Source organism: Erinaceus europaeus, chromosome 16, assembly GCF_950295315.1.
Source record: "Erinaceus europaeus chromosome 16, mEriEur2.1, whole genome shotgun sequence".
NCBI classification, from domain to species: domain Eukaryota; kingdom Metazoa; phylum Chordata; class Mammalia; order Eulipotyphla; family Erinaceidae; genus Erinaceus; species Erinaceus europaeus.
Window position 1 is genome coordinate 57,442,197 of NC_080177.1, and position 10,265 is coordinate 57,452,461.

The 10,265-nt window shown below is 36.8% G+C and overlaps 1 protein-coding gene across 1 annotated transcript; it reads left to right on the forward strand.

The window, feature by feature from the left end:
- Window positions 1-5,912: 5,912 nt before the first annotated feature.
- LOC103112266 (olfactory receptor 4F3/4F16/4F29-like) lies at window positions 5,913-6,851 on the forward strand. Its single transcript, XM_007521667.1, has one exon. The coding sequence runs from the start codon at window positions 5,913-5,915 to the stop codon at window positions 6,849-6,851; it is 939 nt and encodes a 312-aa protein (XP_007521729.1).
- Window positions 6,852-10,265: the final 3,414 nt, after the last annotated feature.

The following is a 10,265-nucleotide window of genomic DNA, read 5'->3' on the forward strand; positions in this document are numbered from 1 at the left end:
CTTTGAAATTGTGTTGATAAAGACTTTCAGAGTTTCTGTATTTTCTGATATCTGAATGTACATATTCTTTAAGTACATTTGTGGGCATATTTGTACTAAATTGTGCTTTAAATTCAGTTTTATTGAGATTCTCAGTTCTTTTTTTATTGATTTAATTATGATGGACTAGTCTGTTAAATAAGAAGGGTACAATTCCACACAGTCCCCACCACCAGAGATCTGCATCTCATCCCCTTCATTAGAAGCTTCCCTATTTTTCTTCTTCTCTTCCTTCTCCTCCTTCTTTCTCCTCCTTCCCTATTCCTCCTCCTCCTTCTATTGATTTAATAATGACCAATAAGACCATAGGACAAGAGGGGTACAAATTCCACACAGTTCTCACCACCAGAGTTCTGCATACCATACCCTCCATTGGGAGCTTTCCTATTCTTTATCCCTCTGGAAGCATGGACCCAGGATCATTATGAGGTGCAGAAGGTGGAAGGTCTGGGTTCAATAACTGCTTCTCAGCCTCCATTCAGAGAGCGGGGCTGTCCCTACCATTGCTGCTCTATAGTGAGGGTATGGTCCTGGAGAGACCCACAAGAAGGCTTATGGTGATGTTCCTGATGTGAGTGACCAGTAATGGTGGAAAGAAGGATCTACTAGAGTTTTAGGCTCATCATATCTGTGTAGGAATCTAAGGATTCTGATAGAGCCCCAGATAATGGGTTGGCCTGGTATTGACCAAAAAGACCATTATTAAAGTGAGCCAGTCTCTTGCCCTTATACAGCTTTTGTAGTCCTTTCTTTATCTGACAAGCTTGAGTTTTTCTCCCAGTTGTTAAATCATTGAGTGCCATTTGTTGTATCCCAACCATTACTGGGTTTAGGGAGGGAAAATACCTAGGATTTTAGTGGGATCTAAGCTAACCGTAAATTTTACTACATTTTACTTGTTTGGTGACTATAATGGAGGTTGTCATAGGGGACAACAATGATCTTTTAGCTGATATATAAACTTTTGCCAATATATCACTTGTATCTTGTATACAGTATATCTTCTAAAAATTATCAAGGTGGTGACATTAATGGTGTTGCTGCCAGAAGAGATTAGGGTATATCTCTTACTTTCTTTTGTGTAGTTAATTGAGTAGATAAAGTGATTGAGAGAAAAGAAGTAAGGAATTGGAAAGAAGGATGTCTATGCCTAAGTAGTAAATATTTGATTAAACACTTTATGGTGTCTTCTTTAGGTCTTTCTACTTGCTTGCTGAGTTTTGTTAAGTCTAAGTCTAACCACAGAAGACTACTGAGTAACTTTACTTTGAGGTATATAGTTTTCCCTAACTTATGGATGGATACATGTGTTCATGCATCCTATCCCCTATATCTAGGGTCTATAACTTGGTTAGGGAGTACACCATTTGAAATGGAAGGAGGAAGTTTTATTTGTTAAGAAAGGTCTCAGAAGATTGTAAGAGTTGTAAGGTTCTCATTTGTTGTTTCACCATTTCTGATAGTATCTCCCTCAATAACTTTTCTCATTCCTGTGATTAATACACCAAGTAATGTTTGGACACTTTCCTCATTCTTGCTTTTAGCTTGTTGGGATATTTTTCTGGGCTTCTGTCCTGGTTCATTGCTACAGTGTATTGTTTATATATTTATTTACTTTTATTTGACCATTATATGTGATGTCTCTTGTAATTTGTATCCTGGATGTTGCTGTCCAGGTATGGTGTGGGGTGACCTCTGCTGTATTGGTTCCTGGACTCCTGAAGCCAGTTACCTTGTGGTCTGTCTCAAGAGTACCTGGAGCTGCTATTATAATCTACCACCACTGCCACTGCCTCCAGAAGATGAGAGGAAGGGTCTTTTGTGTTCAAATTGAAGTGGGGGATAGATGACTGAAATAGCTGCAAAACAAACAAACAAAAAAGGTAAAACCAAACCAAACTCCCTTCACAGTACAAAACATCAACAAAGCAGAGCAAAAATAAAAACTAAAATAAATATGAAAAAAAAAAGGAAGCCAACTATAACCAACAGAAGGAGTATATACAGACAAACAGGGAAGGAATTAACAATGTTACAGAACATATATATGCTTGAGTTGAGGAGGGTATTGAATTGATGAAGCTTTTCACTTGATTGTTTTAGTGGGCAGACCTATCAGCCTGACAAGTTGTTTGGGACCGTATGTAGTTCAGGTCCAAATTGAAGTGGGGAATAGATGACTGAAACAGCTACAAAAACCAAACAAACAAACCCAAAAAGCAAAACCAAAACAACCAACTAAACAAAAAAGCCTGCAAATCAAACGAAACCAAATCAAACCAAACAAAAAGCTCCCCCCCCCAACAAAACAAAACAAACACCAATGAAACAAATAAAGAAACCTAAACAAAATAGAAAAAAAGACAGCCAACTCCAGCCAACAGAAGGAATATACACAGAAAATCAGGGAAGGAATTAGCAAATTAACAGAACATATATATGGTCACAGTTGTGGAGGGTGTTGGTTTGATGAAGGTATGTCTGATTGTTTCAGTGGGCAGACCAATCACCCTGTCAGCTTGTTCTGGACTGTCAGTCAGGCAAGGTCATATGGATTCCCTCCCCTGCATTCTGACACACAGTTTAGCCTTGAAATCTTGCTTCACTAGTTTTACTCTGTGTAGGGCTTCTTTCTCTTTGGCTACTTCTCGATTCCAAATAAGCCACCTCTGACCTAGGGTGGGTTTGGGTGGTTCAAGGGGAGACTCATGGCTCAGGCCTCCTTTGTCCTTTTCAGTACCCTTTTGCTACTTCATAAATGGGTCATAATTTTCCACTGTGGTTTCACTTTGTTCCCTCCTCTGTAGTTTCTCTCCTGCTAGCCTGGAAATCCTGCTTCCTTCTAATCAGAGATATCAGGATCTGAAGAGATTTTTTTGAGGAGAGTTAATCTAGGTGCTTCATGCAGCCATCTTGAATCCAACCCCCTGTTTGGGTGTATTTTAAGTAAGTGACTTCACCATCACAATTAAAAGGCTTCTTAATTCCAGGATGGGGGTAAATGGCATCTTGAATACAACCCCCTGTTTGGGTGTATTTTAAGTAAGTCACTTCACCATCACAATTAAAAGGCTTCTTAATTCCAGGATGGGGGTAAATGGCATCTTGAATACAACCCCCTGTTTGGGTGTATTTTAAGTAAGTCACTTCACCATCACAATTAAAAGGCTTCTTAATTCCAGGATGGGGGTAAATGGCATCTTGAATACAACCCCCTGTTTGGGTGTATTTTAAGTAAGTCACTTCACTGTCCCATAAAAGGCTTCTTAATTCCAGGATGGGGTGAATGGCATTATTTCTAAAATATTTTTTATCAGCATATTATGTGTTATTTGATAAATTTGATAATGTTACGTTAAAAACTTAGGTTTCACAGCATGCTATTTGATATGCTTGCATATTATAATCTGATTGCTATTGAGGCAATATTTAATGCATTACACCATTATAATACAATATCATTGTCTAGATTCATTATCTTACTGTTATGCAGTTGATATCTATGACTTACTTTTGCTACAAGTCTGTACCCTTAAAGTCCATCAGTCAGGGGAGGGGATGGGATATGGAGTTCTTATCCTATGGTCTTGTCAGTATTTCCATTTTATAAATAAATAAATAAATAAATAAAACCCATCAGTCCTATCCTTGTCCGTACCCACTATATGACAGTAAAACACTTGCTCATTCATTGACATTGGTTTTTTTCTATATCTAGGCTGCTGTAAATAATACTATGGTAAAATCCTGATTAAATTCCAGTTTCTTTAAAAAAAATTTATGTATTTATTTATTCCCTTTTGTTGCTGTTATTTTATTGTTGTAGTTATTATTGTTGTCGTTGTTGTTGGATAGGACAGAAAGAAATGGAGAGAGGAGGGAAAGACAGAGAAGGGGAGAGATAGATAGACACCTGCAGACCTGCTTCACCGCCTGTGAAGCAACTCCCCTGCAGGTGGGGAGCCGGGGGCTTGAACCAGGATCCTTATGACAGTCCTTGCATTTAGTGCCTAAATTCCAGTTTTAATTGTGTTTGGGTGTTATCCAAAAGTGAAATTTTTGGTTCATGTGGTAGATCTATTTTCAGTTATTTGAAGAACATCCAAATGGTTTTCTTAGTAGTTGAGCCAATCTACACTCCTACCAACAAAGTAAAAAGTATCATCAGTATTTGCCTAGCACATTTTCCTCATCATCATTGCTTTATTTTTCACTGGGCTTCATTGTTTTGAGCTGATATGTTAATGTAAATGAGAGTCAGAAGAGAAAGAGAAAGATAAGGCACTAAAGCTTCCCCCAGTGTGGGTGGGGTTCAGGATCAAGCCATGGTTGTACTCTTGCCAAAAGCAGGCATCCTGCCATGTGCTGACCCCATCTTCTTCATTGTAATCATTCTAATAAATACAAGGTGACATCAACATCTTGTTTTGATGTGCTCACTAGTGTTTAGTGATGCTGAGCATTTTTGTACATGTCTGTTGGCAACTTTAATGTCCTCTTTGGGAAATTTTCTATTTAGTTGGTTTGACTGTAGTGATTGAACCTTAAGTTTTTGAACCAAAAATTTACATTTTCTTCACTCTAAATAAAAGTAAAATCACAAGATAACATGACAAGTACTTCCATAAACATTTAACAAAATGCTGTTCCATGTGCCTATGATGCTACTTACAGTTTAAATTTCTTTGATCACATACTAAGTTCTAGGAAGTGATTCACAAATTGTCGTTGGTAAGGAGCCAGGTTTACTTCATAATCATTTGTGAATTGATACTGCACTAAGTAAGAAAACATGCACCTGGGCTTTGCTATGATATAAATTACTAAAGACATTTGGAAATTCTATATCCAGTGTCATGCAAACTGCCAACAGTCTGTTCATGTGCCTGAACCTGTCTGCAGGCCATTTTCCATTGTTTCAGGGAATCCAAATACTAATGAGTCATGACCCCTGCCTTGAATAAGCTTACATTTTACTTGGCAACTTAGAAATGTATTCATTTAATAAAATACAAGGGTTAGGAAAATATGTGCTTATAACATAAATCAAGACATTACAGATATAGCTAGAATTTGATAAAGTTTAAAGGCATATATATATATATATATAATATATATATATATTTTAAATATATATATTTAAAATTGGGAAATGAGGAGGAAGGGCCTGCTTTCCAGAAATATATATTCTATGATCTTGACAGTGAATTCAACATAATAGTTGAGAAACAATGAATACTTTTATGTGACTGGAGCTTTGTAATGTTAGTCTTTAATCAAAAGTAAAAAAAAAATATTTTGGCATGAATTCCTGTTATCCATGTTGAAGAATCTTACGTCTTCTGTTGAATATCATGCTTCTATTCTGTGAGGAAGCGTGAGGAATTTATGCAGAGATAAGGTAGTATAGGAGAGAACAGCTTCAGGTAATAGCTACTGGTTATTATGTGCAATTACAATTCAGAGTTATGAGCACTAGTGAAATAAATTACTATATCTTTTTAACTATCTGGATTTACTTACTATTGAGATAACATACTGAGCACAAGATGTTTCAAATTGTGTGTGTGTGTGTGTGTGTGTGTGTGTACGTGAAGACATAGAAAGAATGAAAGGTACACATGCAAGAGGTGAGAGTTCTGCCATTTTCTGTGGTGCCGGAGTCCAGGTCAGGACATAATGTGTATAAAAATCTAAGCTTTACTGTTGAGCCACCCACTCCTCCCAATCTAGTAAGTATGAGTTTCATTTGAGGTGGATATATGCTTTCATAAATTTGAATTTCATTTGAAATTCTTCTGATTTATTAGGTTGGTTATTAAATTTTGTATTTTTTCTTCTTTCTTCCTCAGGTAACTACGCTGCCAAAATCAATGGATAACAGAAATCACTCTGCGGTGTCAGAGTTTGTGTTCTCGGGACTCACCAATTCCTGGGAGATCCAAATTCTTCTCTTTGTGTGTGCCTCCATGTTTTATGTGGCAAGCATGATGGGAAACTCCCTCATCATCCTCACTGTGACTTCTGACTCTCACTTACACTCGCCCATGTACTTCCTGCTGGCCAACCTCTCCTTCATTGACCTCGGAGTTTCATCTGTCACTTCTCCTAAGATGATTTACGATCTTTTCAGGAAACATAAAGTCATCTCCTTTAGTGGATGCATTACTCAAATATTTTTCATTCACATCATTGGTGGTGTGGAGATGGTGCTACTCATAGCTATGGCCTTTGACAGATATGTTGCCATCTGTAAGCCTCTCCACTATCTGACCATCATGAGCCCAAGGATGTGTATATTCTTTTTAGTGGCTGCCTGGGTGGTTGGTCTTATCCATTCTATGATTCAGTTGGTTTTTGTGATCAACTTACCCTTCTGTGGTCCCAATGTGTTGGACAGCTTTTACTGTGACCTTCCTAGGTTCATCAAACTTGCCTGCACAGACACCTACAGGCTAGAGTTCATGGTCACTGCCAACAGTGGATTCATTTCTGTTGGTTCCTTCTTCATACTGATCATTTCTTATGTTGTCATCATTTTCACTGTTCAGAAACACTCTTCATCAGGTTCATCCAAGGCTTTGTCCACACTTTCAGCTCACATCACTGTGGTGGTTTTGTTCTTTGGCCCATTGATATTTTTTTATACATGGCCATCTCCTTCCACACACCTAGATAAGTATTTAGCCATCTTTGATGCTGTTCTCACTCCTTTCCTGAATCCTATAATTTACACATTCAGAAATCAAGAAATGAAGATGGCAATGAAGAGAGTATGCAGACAACTAGTGAATTACAGGAGCATCTCTTAAGTACTTGACATTTACATTGTAAAGAGTCCTTGCTAATCATTAATGTTAACTATTGAAAGTCAAACTCAGAGAAATTCTTTACTATCTTAATTTGACTATACACACTTACTGATTGTACTCACAATTACATATAGTTATATAATTTTTATGTAACTACAAAGATTACAATAATCTTGAACCTCAATTCCTATGGAATGATATTGATAGGAAGTGATAATTAAATAAAAACCTGGATTATTTGTTTTTTTTATTAGAACAGAGAGGACTCTGCTTCCTTAGTTGTTTTCTAAAAAAAAAAAAAGCTAGCTTTTGTGTTTAAAATTTATTATTGATATCACATGAGAGTTTCATAAGAGAGAAAGGTCAGCTTTAAAAATATAAGAACTGCTGCATGTGAGGACTTTTAAGAAGTTTAAGATGAGATAATACAAATAATGATCAGCTTCACTTCTAGTTAGGGAAAACACATATTGCAACCAGCATGTAGACTGCAAATTTCATATGTGGCAGAAAACTTGTTTTTAATTACTTTGTTGCAATCTCTTAAGTATGTGTTACAGTGAGTGATTCTCTTCTTAGAACTTGGAAAAAAGGCCCTAGTAACATAGCACTAGGGTATAGGTTTCTTAGTGATGTTCGATGAAGCTCACTGGGTAATATGTTAGTGATGATGAATCCTAGAATGACAGCTCCCAGAGCTCCTCTGATTAAGCTGCTTTCATCTGGTAACGAATTCACTCTTATCAGTAAGCATCATCTACGTAGACATCTCAATCTACTTTTTCAGATAAACAGCTGCAATCTTGAGACTCCCAGCTAAGACTTTGTTTTCAGATTTAGCATTTAATCCTTTTTTTTACTTTAAAAAATATTTATTTATTTATTCCTTTTGTTGCCCTTGTTGTTTTATTGTTGTAGTTATTATTGTTGTTGATGTCATTGTTGTTGGATAGAACAAAGAGAAATGGAGAGAGGAGGGGAAGACAGAGAGGGGGAGAGAAAGAAAAGACACCAGCAGACCTGCTTCACCGCTTGTGAAGTGATGCCCCTGCAGGTGGGGAGCCGGGGGCTCAAACCGGGATCCTTATGCCGGTCCTTGAACTTTGTGCCACCTGCACTTAACCTGCTGCGCTACAGCCTGACTCCTCATATTTTCATTATTAATTCTCTAAGGACAACTATGATTATTTACATATTTTAATTGATTTTTTCCTATAGTGAAAAGAAGAGCAGAAGAGATTCAAAAGGCCAACAGACATGAAAAAATTGCTCCAAGTCACTGATTGTCAGAGAAATGCAAATAAAGACAAGAATGAGATACCATTTCAGCCCTGTGAGAATGTCATACACCAGAAATGATAGCAAAAACAAATGTTGGAGTTTGTGGACACAAAGAACTCTTCCTATACTGCCTGTAGGAATGTAAATTTGTCCAATACCTATGAAGAGAATTCTCAGAGAACTCTCAGAAGGGTATAAATGGCAAAAGAACCAAACAAAATAAAAACAAACAAAAAACCAAAAACAACGAGGAAGGTGCTTGGATTTTCTCACACATTCCCTGGCGATCTTATGAGTCACAATGATGTGAGAAATAATTTTAGGGTTCGTGAAATTGATGTATTCCATCTTTGACTTCTAAGAGGTAGTATTAAAAGTCATAAATTTAAAGGAAGGCAAAAACTGTTTTTAAGTTACCTTTTTAAAAAATGCATTTCTTTATTGGGGACATGTTTAGTTGCAATAAAAAGAATAGAAATTCTACATCTTATTGGATCCTTTCCATATATGCTAACCTATTGCTGAACTTTTAGTTTCTTTATGGTTTAAAAAATAGGAATAAAAGTACTGTGTCCACACATAAAGGTGATTTGTAGATTTAATGCAGTCATATCAAGGTACTTTATAAGCAACAAAAACCAAGCATGTAATAGCTACTTTGTACTGAATATCTTCAATTGTTTTATCTTACAATGTTATCTATCCTAGGAATACCAGTGGAAGCTTTACACGTATAATAGAATATCTTTAAATTTTCAACACAACCATACATGGCTATTATTTTTTATCACAGCCAATGTATAAATTAAATAATAGAAGACCAAAAAGGTTAGTTGACTTGATTTGCCAAGGTTAAGTATTTTTGAAGAATCCAGCTCAATATTACTATGAACCTAAACTTTGCTCCCTTTATTCTCAGAACTCACACAATATTATTTTATGTCCTTAAGAACAATAAGTAGGTGAAAGGGCTGGGTGGTAGAACAATCAGCTGAACACACAAGATACCATGTACAAGGATCTGGTGCAAGCCCCTGGTCTTGACCTTCAGGGGAAAGCTTTAGAAGCAATGAAGCAGTGCTGCAGTTGTCTTTCTTTATCTCTCCCTTTCTTCCCCCTTCTCTATTTCTCTTTGTCTCTATCCAATAAATAAATAAATAAATAAATAAATTGCTAGGGTGGCTTTTTATTCTTGTGGGTTTGTTTTCTTTCCATATGTAAAGACTTTTGATGTATATATATCTTATAGAAATCTTTACCTCATCACTGGGGGAAGGCTCTTTTCTTTTGGTAATGGTTCCTTTTGTTACTCAGAAACTTTTTAGTTTGATATAGTTGTACTGATTCATTTTTTCCTTTTGTTTTTCTTGCTGTTGAAGAACAAATATCTTTTTCTGGTCATTTTAATGGGGGGGGTGATAGTATATGGTACAGTTGTACAGTTGTTTGCACATTAGGTATCTCCCCATGATAGGCGTATACAAAACATGCTCACCTCCAGCTTAGGGCCTTTGTGACCATCATGCACCAGAACCTCCGCATCTTCATTCTCTCTTCCCCCTCCTTCCTCACAGTTCATTGCTTTGGTGCCATCGACCACACCCAGTTCAAGTTTCACATTGTGTTTCTTTTTCTGTCTGTTTCTTCAGTTCCACCTATAAGGCAGATCATCTTGTAGTTGTTCTTGTTTTTTTGGAAAATCTGACTTAATATGATGACTTCAGGTTCCATCAAAGATATGATAAAGAAGATGACTTCTTTATTTTGTTTATTAATCTTTTTGGATAGAGACAGAGGAAATGGAGAAAGAGAGAAGGAGAAAGGAGAGAGAGAGAGAGAGAAGGAGAGGGAGAGAGAGATACAGAAATAGAGAGAGAGACCTGTAGCAGGGAAATGGCTCAGTCATAAGGTAGGTCCATTTCTAGTGGGCGGATAAGCCTTTAGATTGCTTTCCACAATGGACGGACCATTTTGCACTTCCACCAGGAGTGCAGAAATGTCCCTTTTTCTCCATATTCTCTCCGACATTTGCCATTTCTGTTCTTTCTGATGAATTTCTCTTTTAGTACTTCTTTAGCTATGTCTCAAATATTCTGACAGCTTATGTCTTTATTTTTACTTGTTTCCAGGAAC

What these genes read in the sequence shown, in the direction of transcription:
- LOC103112266 (XM_007521667.1), top strand. Translation starts at nt 5,913, where the DNA reads ATGGATAACAGAAATCACTCTGCGGTGTCAGAGTTTGTGTTCTCGGGA.